We start from the raw sequence: 19,346 nt of genomic DNA on the forward strand, positions 1-19,346 counted from the left end.
CGGAACCTTTGGCTCCTGCGGGAAATTGTTCTGCCCGGCGAGGTGTCCGAGTGAGACCCGAAGCGGGCGGGCGAGGAGGCGTGGCGGAGGCTCTCCGCTGTAGTAGTTCCTTGCACTACCTCCATGTGGCTCTTCTGTTACTGAAGAAAGAGGACCCGCGTCCACGCTGACAGCTGGAGCCTCTTGACCAACACCTCACCCCTGCCCTCGGGATTCAAAGGGAAACCGAGATCTGTATGGTGTGGGCCACCTCCAGCCGCTCGCGTGACAACCGCAGCCGTGGCAGGTGAGGGTCCCGAGGCCGAAGAAAAGCCGAGATGCGGAACCTGGTCGCCCAGGGTGAGCAGCCGGCCGCCGCCGGGCAGTTGCTTTGTCTCCCGCCGAGCTCTGCGGAGCCGGAGCCGCGCGCGCCTCGGAGGGCCGGCGCCAGAGCGAAAGGCAGCGCGGAGGAACGTCCGCACCGCCCTGCGGGTCGTTTCGCGTTTCCATTTCCCCTCCTCCTCCATGGCTTCCCTTTTTCATTTCTTGGGTCTGGGGTACCAGAATTGTCAGCTCCGCAGGGAGCAGCCGAGCTTCTAGCTGCTGCTCCGGGCTGCGGTCTTGCTCCCCCAAAGTATGCAGTTCTCGAGTCTGGGGACTTAGGTGGGGAGAAGTGGCTATTTTTATTGTCGTTTTTCCGCCTCTGCCCCCCTGCCCATCGCCGCCCCCACCCTCGTTCCCGTGCGTTGCAGCTTCCCAGCCTGAGGGCTGATGACCGCGCCTCGTCCGTTGCATCCTTGCGCGCTTCCAGGAAGCAGGGGCGAGGGCGGTGACCCCTCGGTCTCTGTTACCAGGTCCCCCACGCCTTCCTGGGAGGTGCGACCTTTGGAGTCCCGTGGGCAACACTTGCCCAGCCTGCCGGGAGGCTAAATGGGAGTCAGAGAAGCATGGCCGACTTGAGCACCATGGTTACCCGACGCGGCGAGGGGCTTTTTTCCTGTCGAAAATTCTACAATGAAAAATAAAGTTTTTGTGTCGGGGGAGATAGATAAAATAGTAAGGACAGCCGACATGAGCTGTGCGCCACGTGCTTTGCATGTTTTCTCATAGACCCCCTCAACGACCCCGTGGGGTAGATGATTATCCTCATTTTACAGAAGGAGCTGAGGCTGAGAGAGGTCGCACAACTGGCCCTCATCAGCGACTGCTGCTGTTGAACATTTGAACCTGCACGAGAAACCAGGTTTTTCAGGCTCCAGCCTCTGCAGTGCTGACTTACTGTGCTACTCCTGTCCTGCCTGCGTGCTTCATCGCTTCCAGTTGCTTTACTAACATTTGCAATGGCTGAAAGCATTCATTAAAAAAAAAAAATTTTTTTTTGGAGTGCCTAACAAAAGACAGACATGATCTCTGTCTTTATGGAGCATCAGTGTTGTGATGCGGAATGCAGTACTTCAGAAACCAAAATACTGAACTTACTGTAGCACAGGTTTGCATAAAGCAAGTGATTAACGCAGCGATTTTCAACCAGTGTGCCACAAGAATTTTTAAAACACGCAATACCTGACTCTTTAGTCAGGGGCACTGATCTCTTTTCCCTAGATTGTCAAATTTTTTTAAAAAATGACCAGCGCCAACACAACAATAGATGTCCAGTGTGAGCGAATCAAAATTACACCTATTTTTGGTCAGATCAGCAAAAATTATAACATTTTTTGGTGCGCTGCAAAATTTTAGTTATTAGTTTATGTGTGCCATGAGATGAAAAAATGGTATGTATTCTGTGCCAGTTAAGTTTAGGTTAGAATCTCTGTCGTAATTATAACAACTATATATAAACAGCTAACATTTACTTTATGTTTACCATATGCTAATTGCTATGGTGTCTGCATTGTCATTTAATCGTCAAAATAATCTCAAGATTTATCACCCCATTTTACTGGAATTAGATATTTGGGAGTAGAAGTTTCTGAGTTATGCTTTGCAAGTCTGTCTAGCATTGCATTCAACTCTTAGGCATATTTGATCAAGTAAGTTCTTATATTAGCAGTAATCAAATGAAATATTTGATATGTAGTTTCATCTTGATAGGTAATTAGTTTTAATATCATCAAGGAACAAGTACAGGTAAACAGTCTTGAGATTATATCACTGTTATGTGTAGTTCTTAAATTGATGTTCACAGGCATCTGTTTAAGGCAGCGTTTTTCAACCTGTGGGTCGCGACCCCTTTGGCGGTCCAATGACCCTTTCACAGGGATCGCCTAAGACCACCCTGCATATCAAATATTTACATTACGATTCATAACAGTAGCAACGTTACAGTTATGAAGTAGCAACGAAAATAATTTTATGGTTGGGTCACAACATGAGGAACTGTATTTAAAGGGCCAGAAGGTTGAGAACCACTAGTTTAAGGGCTGATGTTATAATCAAATACTGTTTTCACTCTAATCTTGTTTTGTTGATTTATATGAGACCAGAATGCAGAATAGTTATATTCTCTAAAAATATATTTTGTTTGTTTGCAAAATGTACTTTTACAAATTGGGGCCTTTTAAAATTTGATTCAGCTTTCTCAGTGCGGCAGGCAACATTAGCTCGCACTGGCTCTGCTCTCTCTAACAGGGAAAAGCAGACTACAAGAGACTAAGTGTATCTGCCTCAATGTCCAACAGACTCACAAAAGCTGGGAAAATTTTATTCATCCTTTTAAAGAAAAAGCTAATATAAAATTATAACCAAAAATAAGGGGACCTGAACTTTAGTAATAACAGCTGGAACCATCCTCAGCAGCAGTAGGAGAAGAGATTTAATTTAGTTGATTTTCTGTGGTTATTGATTGTTCGCTAGTCTCACAGTGAAGGAGCTTCACATTTTTTTAAAGGGACTGCGAGGCTACTGGAGGTTGGTTCTCCAGGCAGCAACCTGACACAAATCAAGGATCTGGGAATCTTCGCACCATCCCAAGATCTAGTAGCACATACTTTTGAAGGATGTGCCATGTTCAATTATAAGTGTGCTTATGTGAGAGTAACATGTTTGTCTCCAAGAGACATTTCATTTTAAAGATATATGGTATCATCCTCTTGCTGAAAGCACTAGTTCCCCTGTTGAAACTTACTAGGGATCACAGTAGGTTGGACGCAATTTAAAGTTTCTTTTGTTCGGGTAAGAATTTCATGAAGCCTTCTCACCAAGGGTGCTGACACTGGAATTTCTGAGGGAAAATACAGCTTCTTATTGCAGTTTTCCCAAATGGAGCAGCACATTGTATGGGATGTATGACTTATGACTGTGGTATTCTTTGGATTTCCCAGAGAGTAGGCTTAATAGTCAGCCAGATCATACCTTGAAAATTCTGATGAGTGAGCTTGACCCAGCAGTTATGGACCAGTTCTACATGAAAGATGGTGTTACTGCACAGGATGTCACTCGTTAGAGTGGAATTCATGACTTGTTGCCTGGTTCTGTCATTGATGCCACAATGTTCAATCCTTGGGGGCATTCAGTGAATGGCATGGAATCAGATGGAACTTATTGGACTACTCACATCACTCCAGAACCAGAATTTTCTTATGTTAGCTTTGAAACAAACTTAAGTCGGGCCTACCTGATCAGGAAGTCTTCAGGCCAGGAAAATTTGTGACCATCTTGTTTGTGAACCAGAGTTCTAAATGGCACACAATGCTTTCTTCTCCCCAGAAGATTGAAGGTTTTAAATGTCTTGATTGTTAGAATGCTCCGTTCAATGATTACAACCTGTTTTTACCAGTTTTGCTAAGAACTAGTAACAACAGCAGGGTTAAGAAAAAATGCAAAAAGAGAACACACATAGAAGAAGGTGTTGCTGCTTTCTAGATATTGATACTAGGGGCCATTGCTTTCCATAGCCACCACCTTGTTGCAGAAAGCCCTAGACACAATGATAGTGTAATCACTTTGAATTGAATACTTAAATCAAGGAGTTCGATACCTTGCCTGAATGCTCTCTCCTGTGTTTAATTATCCTATGTCATTCTTGCTGTGAAATTGAAGTACATGTAGAAAAAAACTTTTACTGTATGAAACTTTATAACACTTGTGATAACAATTCAATTTGATTTATGCACAATGTAATATTTCTCCAAGTATCATCCAAAATTCCCCAAACACATGGCTTTCATCCCCCTTAGGTGTTGTCCTCAGCGTAATCATTTGGGACTGTTCTATTAAATTGCTGCCAGGATATTACATCCAGTTACCTCCAAATTCTAGAACATATTCTCTACTGATGTTGCTGAAACCAAATTCTACTTCATACAGATGGTTTTTTTGCAACAGCAATTAAAGGTTTTCTTCCACGAGTTGAGTCCTCTTAAGAAAGTGATTGCAGTTATCCATTTTGTGTATTATTAACATTATTGCTTCCTGCACTTGTATTCCTTTACTTGATTTAGTTCCCCACCATGGTGTCTCCCCTTCCAGCCCCGCCCCAATAAAGTGATACACTGTTTTAAAAAGAATTGATTTAATGTAATTTCAGACTGATAGATAGGGGTCAATGTTTATTGAACTCCATTACCTTTTATCTGTTGTTTTTCATTCAGATATTACTGAACTATATGCAGAGGGATTTAGCTTTTAATGTAATTTTGTAACAATTTAAATATTTTTTTCCTAATTTGTTATATAATTTTGCACTTGAGGATTTTAATGTTTGGTCTTTTTGATATTTTGTATCAGTTTGTCCAGTTACAAAGTTGTATATTGAATATCCGAGTCTTAATTTCTTAATTTTATGAAAGAAAATATCTTTTCATTTTGAAGGTATACATCAAGTTATTGGTACAGATTTTATAAGCTTCATTTAAAATTTTTTTTTTCATTGTATTTTAGGTAAAAGGATTGCTGAATCATCTCACTGAAGCAATAGCCTCACTATCTTTGCTTTCTAAACTGCATCAACAATGAAGCAATGATATCTGAGAGCAAAAGAACATTTGCCAACTAAGTGTCATCACAATTCAAGTGACTGTATAAGCAGAAATAAGCTGCAACAGACCTGTGTGTCAGCTGGTATAAAGAGAATGCATTCTTGTGATGCTATTTATGTAGAAGCAGTTTTAGTATAGCACATTTAAATTATAACCTATACCAAATGAAATAAAAATGAGTGGATCCGCCAGATTCTTTGTTGGGCCTGAAGATACAGAAATTAACCCTGGTAATTATCGACATTTCTTCCACCATGCCGATGAAGATGAGGAGGAGGAGGATGATTCTGTAAGTTTGTTTTTTTGGTCAGAAAAGACCAATACAGGATAGATTTTTTTACTGATCATTATTAAGATGAATTAATATTTTATCTGAAATTGTGAAGACTTTTATTTTCATATAGAAATTTGTTGGGAATATTTTAAACTGAAAAAGTTTGTTTTATGAGTGACATTGAATTTATGGTGTGTCAAGAAATACAATTAGGGCTCAGACTTTTAAATTACTTAATGATTCCTATTATAGTGTCTTTCAGTGATATGCCTAGCACAACAAAGGACTAGGTTGAAAAAGTGGCATAAATCAAAAGGTTTTCTTTGTATGTAGAAATATATAACAAATACATCAAGATAAAGAAGGAAATAATTTCAAAGGTACCAAAGTAGGACTACTTAACCAGCTTAGGTTTGTCATGTTATCAACACAGGTGGTGATTGACCATAAGATATCCCTATTTATTAACTAATCAGAATTAAGTAAATTATGTGGCTAGAAGGAGAGGCCACCTTACATATCTACAGATTGTGTGTGCATGTGTGTTTAAGTATGTACAAGCATGTGCAAGTTCTGTTCTCTTATCTGATTTATTAGAATGTTTATCCATGTTGGAACTTGAGGAATGTACATCCATGTTGGATCTTGAGGACACATTATTATGTTTGTTTTGCTATGGTTCCATTAGTTCAATATTATTCTTGTCATTGTGTTCTCTTTACAACTTGAGATTGCTTTACTCTGAGAACTGATTTAAAATACAAACTTATGTTTGTGTTTCTTATATTTCTAATTGGAAAAAAATAATTTTGTCTTAAAAACCTGTTATACTTGGTAAAAGCAGTAAAAACAAACCCAAAATAGCTGTTAAATGACTCTTTAAATTCTTTCACAGTGCAGTTACACATAACTAAAATGCAAATCAGACTGTCACTCATTTAAAACCTATCCCACCACCCACCTCCAGAAAAAAATTATTTTCAAGCTTTCCTTACCAGCTAAAACTTTTCTTCCTCTGAAGTTTTATCTACAAGGCCAGTAAATAAAACATAAAAACAGCTTCTCTGTCTGACTTAGACTGGAAAGAACTATTGACTCAGCTTCTACTACACTTAACCCTTTCTCTAGAGTTCTTACCACACTGTGGACACCACTGGTAGATCAAGTCCAGTCTTACACATAAGGACTTTTTTTTTCACCTGTATCTAGACCTGTACTGTCTTTCATGCCTTTTACCTTTTATGTTTTAGCAATGTCAAATTTATTTTCCACATATTCCATGTTGTATCATGCCTTTTTGCTCTTGTGTGCACTCCTTTGTCTCTATGAAATGCCTTTATTTGGGGTGCTTTGTAAACTGTTTTTCAATCTTCGAAAAAATGCTCAGATTTCATGTCCACTCTTCCCCCTCTCCTTGCTCTTTTTCCCCATGAGAAAATTGAACACTTCTTCCTTGATACTATTTCTATACCTTGACATATATACTTTTATTTCATGTATCATAATATACTATATTATTACTCTCTCCCCCATTAGACTCAAAGAACTTTGAGGACAGATAGTTTTTATATGTCTAACTCTTCAGTGCTTAATATATAGTTCTTGGAATATTCGAACTAATTAAATTGTTTATAATCTTGATGTGTAGTTGTCACTTTTGAAGAGCTTGATATGATTTATTTGACCTGTGGATTGATAAAAGTTTGTTTCAGATCATTCTTATGTTAAAATTTCAAAGAATTTCATTTAGACATTAAATCTAACTAAATAATTTAGACCTGTTTTAAAAATTATTTTCATTCTTCTAATAGGAAAATTCTATTATTTTTTCTTAATATAGGTTTATTTGTACATTTTAAACTATAATGTTTTCAGTTCATCTTAGGCAATGATCAGCTATTCATTAAATTTATCTATAGTAAGCAAATAAAACTTACTAGTTTTTAATTTTTTAAACTGTAAAGCAGTATGCAATGTTAGGTGGAGCACTTTTGTTGTCTAAGAAATCTACTTCAGGAACACCTTAATGAGCTATGCCGAAGCTTTTCATCAGGAAAAAATTGAATAAGGGAACATTAAAGTGGATGATCACAAGTGAGAAAGACAGCAGATCCCAGGGCAGTTAGGATTTACAATTAAATCCAATATTAATTTGAATTTTATATGAATTAGAGCAATGAAGAAATACAATTCTAGGCTAAAAATACCAATTTAATTCTGATGTTATCCAGTTTTATTTTTAGAGTCCAGTAAAACTTTCTAGCTCTAGTATAATTTGAGCCCAGATTATAATGTCATATGAAATAAATAAAATGGAAGAGAGAGAAGAATTGCAATGAAAAACTGGACACAGCTCTCTTTATATATTTGATAAAACTCTAAGCACCTGAATGCAAAGGCCTCAGTGAATCTTAAGTAATTTTATAAACCTGTGAGCTACTCGTAAGTTACTATTTTTATTTTCTGCTTTTTTAGTTTCAGGCCAAATCATGGCCTTTGAACTGTAGCAGTGGTGCCAGAGAGGAACAATACGATTAAATAGGAATAGTAGAGTATGACAATTGTGGTGTCAAAGAGCATTGACACTGCTTAGCAGTGTGGCCTTCTCCAAAATTTCCTTCTAATTTGTCATAGTTGACCAACTAATATTCATACTTAATCTACAAAAATAGTTTAATACTGTATAGCTTTGTAGTCAGAACAACATCATATTTTAGTCAAGAGAATTCTTTCTCACTCGTATTGGCCTTTTACTTGGATTAGATAGGGTTTGTCTTTTATTTGCCCCTTTGTGGTGTGAAGAAGGTAAATAAATATTAGGAACAATTAAAGGAGTATTTTCTTAAGTTTAAAATTTGAAAGAAAATAGTAGCAATATTTTGAAAGTTTATTTTAATTATTTTTGCAAATCTTTGTAGAAAACTATTATTTTGTTAAGTATGTATTATGATGATATAATTTTGAAAAATGCCTTTTTGGTTAATGTGTCATTTTTATTAATTCACAAGCCTCATATACTTCTGAGAAAGATTTAAGATAGCTGTACTTTGGAGTTTTTATTAAGTCAACCTGATTTTTTGTTTCTTTTCTGTTTTAGCCACCGGAAAGGCAGATTGTGGTTGGAATATGTTCCATGGCAAAGAAATCCAAATCAAAACCAATGAAGGAAATTCTTGAAAGGATCTCCTTATTTAAATATATTACAGTAATAGTATTTGAAGAGGAAGTTATTTTGAATGAACCAGTGGAAAACTGGCCTTTATGTGATTGTCTTATTTCTTTCCATTCTAAAGGTATTAAAGAATGGGGATGGAAACCCCCTTTTATCTTCTCTGATTGTAAAACTAATACATGTTAATTGTAGAATATTAGATAAATTAGAAAAATAAAATTAAACTCATCTACTCTCACAGATAGGTGATATAAACATTTTTACATATTTTCAGCCTTTTTTGTGTGTATTTTTAGAAATATATTTAGTATTATAGTGTATATGTAATTTTATATTTAACTTTTTCACTAGTTATATCAAGTTTTTTTCTCCATATCGTTCTTTAAAAACCTGATTTTTAATTCTATTGTATCATTGTGTGGAAGTACTATAGCATTTTTAACCACTATCCTAAAAATTAGATGGTTTCCAGTTTTCACTATTAAAAATAAGGTTTTGATAAAATCCTCTTAAGTTTTTTAGGCTAAATTCTTGAATTCTTGAATATTTTAATCCCTTATGCTTTTGCCAGATAGGAAATGATCTGTTATTTCTCATATACATATTCATACTTTATTTCTTAAGAACTTAAAATTTTAGGTTTTACTTCTATAAATCAAACTGAAATATCATTAAGCTTAAGTTTTACTTCCTAGTGAAGTAGTACTTCATGGTTAGTCTACTAAGCAAAGTTATTGTTAAATATATATCTGAAAATTTATAACCTAAGACTGTGAATTAAGTGAATTTCTCACTAAGAATTATAGAAGATATGTGCTCACTTACAATGTATTTATAATATATGGTTCTTGTTACCAAATATGTAGGCCCCAGCTGTGTTAGTTAGGTGTTCAAGAAGCATCTCCTTCAGCAAGATGGAGATGGACCATGGTTCAGACCTTCTGTGCTTCCACAGCCTGTATTGATTTTTATTCTAGAGAAGCCAAGGCCTTGGTCTCCTTTATAGACTGAAGTACATCATTTCAGAGAACCTTAAAATTTGCTTATCCCTGAGGGTAAGGTGTTCTTCTCCTACTACCACATGGTTCTTTCTACAAAACCGATTTGCCTATACAAAGTAGGTGCTATCTAAGGTCATATCCCATATGCTGTCTTTCGGTGAGGAAAAAGTTCCTCTTAACGACAACAAAAGCAGGGGGCTGACTATTGCTCAATTCTGTTAGGAGCCTTCAAATTAGAGACATTGAGACATCTTTACAAGTGAAGAATTCTGAGAGTCTCCATAAAAGGGTTTGTAATTTGTGGTCATGTGATTCTATTTCTATTTAAATTTTAAAAACTAAGGAATTTTGGAATAAATCTTCCTTAATTGCAGCTTTTTGTTTTATTTTTAACTTCAGTATGCTTTAATACTTCTTTCCTATAGGTATTCACAGGTATAATATAGTTAATGCTAAAGTTATGCATGCTTGCTGATTTTCACCCATTTCCTTAGATAAAATATTCATTAAAATATTGTCATTTAAGAAATAACAACAGTTAACATTTATTGAGTACTTGCTGTGCCAGGTATTGTGTTAAGTATTTTATATACACTTTTATTTAATTCCTCAAAAACCCTACTAGGTAAGGCTGGTGTAATACCCATTTACAGCCAGGAATCAAAGGCCTAGAGATGTTAAAAAATTTTGACCAAGATCACATAGCTAGTGAAAGGTGGAATCAGGATTTGAACCCCAGTTTATGCTCTTAACCTCTATGGTAGACTGCCTCTCTTAATTGAATTGATGGATAAAATTATATGTCAATACAGACAGTGACATATAATCATTAAAACTTTTTAGATTTTTAAAGACTATATTTGCCATTTGATTTGTTTTCATTATAATTAGTTATTTTAGCAAAGTCTAGAAAGTTTAGGGAGTTAATAGCTGATATTTTAACACTGACCTAGTAGTAGCAGCAAGTGTTATTTTGCTCTTGTATTTTATATTTTGAGCACATATCTGTTCCATGTGAATTAATTTGTTTTGCTGCTATTTTTAAAGATGTATATGTTCTTTGAATTATCAGCTAATTTATATATAAGCATCAAAATATTTTAAGTGAGAAGAGGAATCGTATTTTTTTAAAAAATCACCAGGTGACTGTGATATTCTTATTTATATAGAGATTTCTATTTGTTTATGAGGTAATCTTACCTTTTATCAGGTGATTTTGAATAATTAAGCATTAACTAACATGTCAATGTTCTAAATTTGGTAATATGATCACTGGCTTGCTGTGCCTGATCAATCAAATTAACTAGAAAAAAATGAAATTTATTTAATAGTACATGTCAAATCAAGTTTTATGTGTTTATTATTCCATACCTATAAAGAAAGTAGTTATATGCATAATGAAATTCAACTTTTATGGGAGGTGGCTTAAATTTAAGTCAATAAAGTTAAAGGTGTCAGCTTATCTTGAGATTGTACAGAATATGTTAATGATATGTGTTCTTAGGATTTCCACTGGACAAAGCAGTTGCCTATGCAAAACTCAGGAATCCATTTGTAATCAATGACTTGAATATGCAGTATCTCATACAAGATAGGTGAGTGAGTGGTGAAGTTGGTTTAATTAAGGGAAGGAAAATTAATTTATTATCTACTGTAAGCAGACATGGGATCAGGTGTTTTCATATACTTTAATTTGTGGTATCCTTGAAATAATACTTGGAAGTAGGTATTCATGCCCAGTTTTATGGATGAAGAAACTTGAGATCTAAGCATATCAATATGGTAAATTTGCCTAAAGTTACAAGTAGTTCCACAAGTAGTGGTGCAAGGACTTATACCGAGTTTGTTTAATTTCCAAAGCCTACTAAACCAGAGGTCGGCAAACTCATTAGTCAACACAGCCAAATATCAACAGTACAACGATTGAAATTTCTTTTGGGAGCCAAATTTTTTAAACTTAAACTAAATAGGTAGGTACATTGTTATTAACTTAATTAGGGTACTCCTAAAGCTTAGGAAGAGCCACACTGAAGGGGCCAAAGAGCCGCATGTGGCTCGCGAGCCGCAGTTTGCCGACTACCGTACTAAACCATTGAAAATGATGAACAATTACTTACACATGTGACTGATGAGGAAATTAGGGCTTTACTCATTATAATTAGATTATTTTTAATGTTAAAGTATAACCATTTGAAAAAACATTTCACTATATATCTTAAAATTAATTTAACAGGCTCAAAGCATGGATTTCTAAGAGAAATGGTAAACAATGAATGTATTTATGTATTTTCATTTAATTGACATTTTACTCTAATGGCTACCCTTATAATTTCACTAGCATTCTGTTTTCTTTTGTGTTAGCATTACAGTATAAGATTATATATATGAAAGGGCTTTGGAAAGTATATGACCCTATAGTTTATCTGTTTTTCTATTTTTGTTTTTTACAATTCTTTCAGATAGTAACATTGTTAATATCTAGAATTTTTAAACATTTTTCTTAGGTTTACATATTAATGCATGTTTATGTATTATAAGTATATGTACATATACAAATGCATATTCATTTTAAGAAGTTTGGAAAACAAAAGCATAAAGAAAGACATTTAACCCTACCACTACATCTACCATATTTGTTCATATAGAAAGTGATATATATCTACACTCACATTTTACAAAATTAAGATCACTGTTCTCTTGTACTGTAAACATTTTCCCATGTTATTAAATTTATGTAGAGTATAAAGTTTTTAATGGTTCGATAATATTCTGTCATTGCAACGTAGCAACTTTAACCATTTCTTTTTATACATTTACATTCTTAATTTAAAAGTTAGTATTTTAATATGCCACATAATGTATTATGCATACATTTTTTGTTCTAATTGATGAATACATTTTTAAATATTTTAAATGACATTTCTTTATTTAAAAAATAAAGAGAATTAATATACATTTCTTTTTTAGTGGTAGAGCAGTAATAATATACTTATGAAGAGTACAGTGATATACTCGTGAAACAACTATAAAACAATAACTATGTTTGTTTTCCTTTTTCTTCAGGAGAGAAGTATATAGTATTCTTCAGGCTGAAGGTATTTTACTTCCTCGTTATGCAATTTTGAACCGTGATCCAAATAATCCCAAAGGTAAGAGTAAGAGATTTTAAACAAGCTACCTTCTATCTTTCAATATACTTTTGAGCCACTTCCCTTCTATAATTAAGTGGAAGGAATTTAAAGAACTTAAGGTATTCTATTCAGTTTTTTTAATGATCCAAATAAATAAGCATTGTACTCAGTTAAAATGTGACACTGTAAGCTAAAAGGCTAATAATAACCTAGGAGTTATATTTCTCATTTTTCTTTGGTTTACGTGTGACATTTCCCTGCGAATCATAAGGAAGAATTTTTAAATTACATGCTTTAATAAATTTGTATTGATTTGGGGTAAACAAGTGATTCGTCTATGACTATTAAATTAAGTATTAGAAACTTCATGCTAAAATGGCACAATTAAATTTCTGATGAATAGGAATTTTGAAATATTGCTATTTATTAATATTTTAAAGTACACTTTACTTCATTTTCCTGGTTCCTAAAACAGCATATAAGCTATACATAACTTAATCTAAAAAAGGCAAGATAAATGTTTTTCTTAAGATTTAATATTCTGATAACAGTATTTGGGGGAATTTTGATAACTTCATTGTACTTCAAAACAACATTTATTAAAACACTGATATAGTACTTATCTGTATCAGGGAACTTTTCTTATTTGTCTAGAGGTGAAAATCTTTTCTGATTGGATCGCTTGCTTACTCTGCATATCAGTTACTTTTCTAATTTAAATAACTTTATGTTCTATGGTATCTGTGATACGAATGATCCCATAAGGATCATTTTCAGGAAATGATAGCATTTTGGAGTTATTTTTTAACTTTGTTATTGGCATCATTTCATATCTAACTGAATTCTGTGGGTGATAGGGTGAAATGGCAGGACTATAGATTTTGAAGAACAACTATAGTCCCTAATGCCATATATCATAAGTGTTGGTATATGTTGTTTGCTTAAGTGTTTTAAATTAAAATAAAATCAGTACTTTAATTTTTCTTGCTATTATGTTTGATTTATAGAATGCAGTCTGATTGAAGGGGAAGATCATGTAGAAGTAAATGGGGAAGTTTTTCAAAAGCCATTTGTAGAGAAGCCAGTTAGTGCAGAAGATCACAATGTTTACATTTATTATCCAACATCTGCTGGTGGTGGAAGTCAGAGACTTTTTCGAAAGGTAAACTTTTGTTATCCTAGTGAATACTATTCTTTATACATTGTTGTATAAATTTTACTAAAAGTTATCAAGTATTTGTTAAAACTATGATTAAATAAGAATGTATCATTTAAATATTAATTATTAAAAATTTTGCTTATGCAAAATTTCTACCTACAGAATGTCAAGAAGCTACTTGCTTTCCTTCTACCTTTCATTTACTTATCTGTCATATGGAAAATTTAGGTAAATATCAGCAGTTTTTTAGAAAATATCAGCAGCCCCCAAAATGAATAGTTCATAAAAAACGTAATACCAATAACTTTTACATACCTGCGAGTATGCTCAAAATTGCACCCACCCTATATAATAAAAGCCTAATATGCTAAGTGTCTGGTCTTTTGGTCGGTTGTTCAACCAATCAATGCATAATATGCTAATAATATGCTAAGACCACTCAATCACATGCTATGACGTGCACTGACCACCAGGAGGCAGACACTTAATGCAAGGGCTGCCCCCTGGTGGTCAGTGCGCTCCCATAGGGAGAGCGCTGCTCAGCTAGAAACCTTGAGCTGGGCTCACCGCTGGGGAGCGCAGCAGTGGTGGCGGGAGCCTTTCCTGCCTCCGCAGCAGCACTAAGGATGTCCGACTGTTGGACATCCCCCGAGGGCTCCTGGATTGCAAGAGGGTGCAGGCCAGGCTGAGTGGGCCCTCTTCCCCCCCGAGTGCACAAATTTCATGCACTGGGCCTCTAGTAATAAAATAAATGCAAATCAGGAATAAAAGATAATGATATTGAGTTACTTTGTATTGGCAAAGATAAAAAAGATGGAAGTAGTTGGAAAACAAGCCCAAGCCCAAATGTTGTTGGCAGGAAAGCAAATTAGTATAGCCTCTCAGCTACATTGTTTAGTAATATATCAGGATGAAAAACTCACATACGCATAAATAATCATGGATGTGCAAAATAAAGACACAGTGATACTATTTTATATCCACTAGGGTAGCAAATATTAAAAAGTCCTACAATACCAAGTATAGACAAGCAATGTAGAGCAGTGGGAACTCGCATACATTGCTGGAGAGATTGTAAATTGTTAAAACATTGTATAAAAGATTTTGACATTATTTTTGTAAGTTGAATATGGGCATAGTCTCACCTAGCAATTCCATTTCTAGTATATACTTTAGAAACAATCTTGCACACATGTGCCACAGAGACACTTTTAAGAATGTTTAAAGCAATGTTCTAATAGGTAAAGCTTTGAAACAACTCAAATACACATTGATAGAATGAATAAATTACAGTATATTTATATGGTGGAAAATTCTATAGTAGTAAAAGTGAACAAACTAGAGCAGCGGTTCTCAACCTGTGCGTCTTAACCCCCTTTGGGGGTCGAACGACCCTTTCACAGGGGTCGCCTAAGACCATCGGAAAACACATATATAATTACATATTTTGTGCTTAATCAATATGTTTTAATTATGTTCAGTTTGTAACAATGAAATTGGGGATCACCACAACATGAGGAACTGTATAAAAGGGTCACGGCATTAGGAAGGTTGAGAACCACTGAACTAGAGTTACTTGCAACAACATGGTTGGATCTTAGAAACATTATTCTTAGTGTTCATTGTATTTTTTAATGCTATTTAACTTACATGTAAGTCACAAATGCAGCAGAAAATGTTACCTACACAGTCTTGTTAAATATTTGTGGATTAAAACAAATTATTTTTGTCTAAGATAGAAATAGAAGCTAAAGGGTTATATTATAAAAATGAAGGGAATAATTTATTTTTTATGCTGATAGACATATTTTGTTTTCAGATTGGCAGTAGAAGTAGTGTTTATTCCCCAGAAAGCAATGTACGAAAAACGGGCTCATATATATATGAAGAGTTTATGCCCACAGATGGTACTGATGTTAAGGTAGGGTTGATTAAAGTATATTTTAATTTCGTATTTAGAGTTTACCGGTGATATCAAAAAATAGAGTACCCTTTAATTAGCAATGTCTATTCTTTATCTGTTTTGTACTATGAAAGCCTTTGGAAATCTGAAGCCTATATAGACCCTTTTAAAAAATAAATTTTATAGAATAATGTTTTTAAATGCTTAAAATAAAAAATACAAGATAAAAAATGAGATAAATTTTATTGAAATATAGTTATCAAATATTTAAAAACCAATTTTGTGATATAATAATATGTATGCTTCTTTAAAAGGACATTAAATAATAAGATATAGTGGGTCTAATAGCCATCACAGTTTCTAAGCACTCATCAGTGTAGATCAGTGATGGCGAACCTATGACACGTGTGTCAGAGGTGACACGCGAACTCATTTTTTTGGTTGATTTTTCTTTGTTAAATGGCATTTAAATATATAAAATATCAAAAATATAAGTCTTTGTTTTACTATGGTTGCAAAGATCAAAAAATTTCTATATGTGACATGGCACCAGAGTTAAGTTAGGGTTTTCAAAATGGTGACACACCGAGCTCAAAAGGTTCGCCATCACTGGTGTAGATGATGTTTTGAGATATGCAACAACTGTAATGTGTTATAAAAATGTGTGATTTCTGTTGGCAAAGATAAAAGTATAGACAAGTCTTAATTGCTTTACCTTTTGTCAGTCTGTCTAACCAGAGTATTCTTTCTTAAATCTGATCATGAACCTCTCCTTTAAAATTCTCTTGTGGATCCTCATTGACCACAGGATAATTACCAGGTTCATAAAACTGGCATACAAGATCTTTATTTCATAGTTTGTCTGCTGTCTGTCCTATGAACCTTATTTCTTATGGTATAAATCTGGCCAAATAACTTACTCTTACCTGAATACCTTGTGCTATTTCATGCCTCTGCCCTCTTCTGTGTTTATTACCTATGCTTAGAGTGCCTTTCCATCTCTTGTTTGCCTTTAAATTTATACTCTCCCTCATCTTCCTCCTTTTTTAAAATCGTCTTTTGGCAGTTATTTCTATAATATTTTTTCGTTATTTGTACCTCTCCTTTGTTAAACTAAAAATTTTTTAAAAAATCATATCAGTTACATCCCCGTATTCCCTCATAATACTCAGTATAGTTTTTTTCCTAGAGAATTGAACTTCACTTTACCAGTTTTGCCATCTAATTAATTATTTATAACTTCTTCCAACATATTTAAAATTTGACATGTAAATAGAAATATGTGTGAAAGCCTAATCTGGAGACAAATATTTTTTATATTTTAATAAAATATATACTTTAACATTCATAAAAGGTTTATACAGTGGGCCCAGATTATGCCCATGCTGAAGCTCGAAAATCTCCAGCACTTGATGGCAAGGTGGAACGAGACAGTGAAGGAAAAGAAGTAAGATACCCTGTTATTCTCAATGCACGAGAGAAATTAATTGCTTGGAAAGTCTGCCTTGCATTTAAGGTAAGATGTTATACAGCCCATATAGACCTGTGTAAAGGGAATTCTAATTTTATTTTTTTTAGTAAAATAACTTGTTATTTGTGCTTACAATTGGAGAAATAAGTGAGAAAATAAAAGTGAACAATTTATGTACTCTTCAAGGGATTCTTGCAGTGCCCCAAAATAAAAATATATAATAAATGAAGACCTTTGTTTTTCTGTATTCTTTCTGTATTACATAAAAGGGAACTTTGTCAATTTATTCAGAAATTAAAATTATGAAAAAAAACAAAAAAACAAAACACTAGTTAACCAGTTTTTAGGGATATTATTTAACATACTAAAAACAAAACAGGTTGTAAGTGTTATTTACTCATAGAATTGATAAATGATTTTTGTTGTTGTCAAGTAATAGAGATCCTCAGTATTCTTCTGGTCTTGACAACCAATCTGTAGCCTAGTATATCTAATAAAATATGTTCATGAAAGCAATACAAATATATTTCTTAAAGAAAACTTTTTACTTCCGATATTTGACTACATCCCTCAATCTATATTGTTAGGCCCTTACTACTGTAAATATTTTTATTATTATTATAGGAAGTATACTTTTATTATTCTTTTTATATGTTTTATTAATCCTCACCCTAGGATATTTTTCCATTGATTTCTTTAGAGAGAGGAAAGGGAGGGGGAGAGATAGACAGAGAGAAATATTGATGTGAGAGAGACACATCGATTGGTTGCCTCCCACACATGCCCAACCAGGGCTGGGAATTGAGCCTGCCACTGAGATATGTGCCCTTTAGTCCATGGGCTGATGTGCCATCCACTGAGCCAAACCGGCTAGGGTGTACTAAATCTATAAAGATTTAGATAGAAGTTTTACAACTTGTGTCTAATAACTTCAAAAACTACATTTTTGAAGACTTACCTTGGAAATATAACTTAAAGATGAGTGTGTATTGTTTGATAGTAAATGATAAGTGAATTCTTTATTAATAATTTGAAGTCTCTTTTATGGAAGGAATATTAGCCTATAAATATGTTTTACTAACTATATTTAAATCATTTTAACTTGTAATATTAAGATTTCAAAAGCCATGACTTAACATCACATTATGCTAATATGTGATGATTTAAATATAAAATAGAAGATAGGAAAATTTCTGGAGCTTGGACAGAAAATGCATACCTTTCAACTGTTTTGTTCTCCCAAATAAAGTAAATTTATTTTGGGTACTCACAAGTGTGTGCTTGTCAGAGTTTGAAAGATTCATAGGGATAATTTGACATTTCCTTTGAGATATTTCTTCAAAATTGTTCTTTCTTTTTCCTTTTTGGATTAAAGTGGTATCATTTCTGCTAGCACAAAATTTATCAAAGCCTTTATATGTTTTTACTTTTGTTTTTTAAAGAAATGTTACTTGAGAACTGGATAAAAAAATATAATTTTTTTTGGTTTCTCTAGTCCCTTAAATATTGTTGTTCTACATCTACTTTTTAATACTGATTATATGGCATATGTTACATATTTTCAGGGTACTGAAGTTGCAAATAAGTAATATTTTTTTTACTTATTATGAAGTAAACTAGTAAACAATAATACACTTTTTAACATTTATATAATTTGATATGTTCTAACAAGCCTGGGAAATTGTGATATTAATTCAAATGGAACTTTACATTTTATAATTTATTTTAAATAGCAAACAGTTTGTGGCTTTGATTTATTGCGAGCCAATGGACAGTCCTATGTCTGTGATGTCAATGGCTTCAGTTTTGTGAAAAATTCCATGAAGTATTATGATGATTGTGCAAAAATACTTGGGTATGAATTTTTTCTTTATATTTCTTCTTCTTTACCTTTATTACAGCGAATACATACTAGTTATACAGAAACTAAATAATTATCAACATCAAATGATTAGGATTTTGTTAGCACTGTAAAAATCAGTGTTTATAAAATGACAACCCCAAAGATCATGCCAAATCATTTATAATTTGAGTTATCAAAGATAGATTAATTTATGACCAGTGTAGATAAAGGCTTAAAGGTTTTTTAACTTCATAGATTTAGAAATGCTGTAGTTTCATTCTCTTATATGACCCAAAATTAGCATTCATGAAGTAAATAACCAGAGTGAAATAGAAATATTTGGAATTCAGGATTCTTTTAAATAATACTACTTTTTAAAAACATGTTACTTAAAGATCTTTCTTATAGGATTATCAACTGAATGTAAAAGAAATTAT

General features: G+C 33.8%; 1 protein-coding gene and 1 pseudogene across 2 annotated transcripts in view; both read left to right on the forward strand.

Moving 5' to 3' along the window:
* The first annotated feature begins 102 nt into the window (after nucleotides 1-102).
* The window catches only part of PPIP5K2 (diphosphoinositol pentakisphosphate kinase 2), a 68,227-nt gene continuing 48,983 nt past the window's right edge, over nucleotides 103-19,346 (forward strand). The window contains exons 1-9 of one of the 2 annotated variants that reach the window (XM_070412407.1): nucleotides 103-339; nucleotides 4,858-5,244; nucleotides 8,327-8,522; nucleotides 10,907-10,997; nucleotides 12,466-12,551; nucleotides 13,541-13,695; nucleotides 15,512-15,613; nucleotides 16,950-17,111; nucleotides 18,800-18,921. In XM_070412407.1, the coding sequence (XP_070268508.1) occupies nucleotides 5,131-5,244; nucleotides 8,327-8,522; nucleotides 10,907-10,997; nucleotides 12,466-12,551; nucleotides 13,541-13,695; nucleotides 15,512-15,613; nucleotides 16,950-17,111; nucleotides 18,800-18,921 (1,028 nt within the window). In that variant the 5' untranslated portion in view covers nucleotides 103-339; nucleotides 4,858-5,130. Of the gene's footprint in view, nucleotides 340-4,857; nucleotides 5,245-8,326; nucleotides 8,523-10,906; nucleotides 10,998-12,465; nucleotides 12,552-13,540; nucleotides 13,696-15,511; nucleotides 15,614-16,949; nucleotides 17,112-18,799; nucleotides 18,922-19,346 lie in introns of those variants that run through there. The other variant, XM_070412408.1, reaches the window with a different exon arrangement.
* LOC139009435 (S-adenosylmethionine decarboxylase proenzyme-like) lies at nucleotides 1,424-3,770 on the forward strand (annotated as a pseudogene).

The sequence above is a fragment of the Myotis yumanensis genome, unplaced genomic scaffold, assembly GCF_028538775.1.
Source record: "Myotis yumanensis isolate MYYU_CA2020_CCGP unplaced genomic scaffold, mMyoYum1.0.hap1 SCAF_4, whole genome shotgun sequence".
Lineage (NCBI taxonomy): Eukaryota > Metazoa > Chordata > Mammalia > Chiroptera > Vespertilionidae > Myotis > Myotis yumanensis.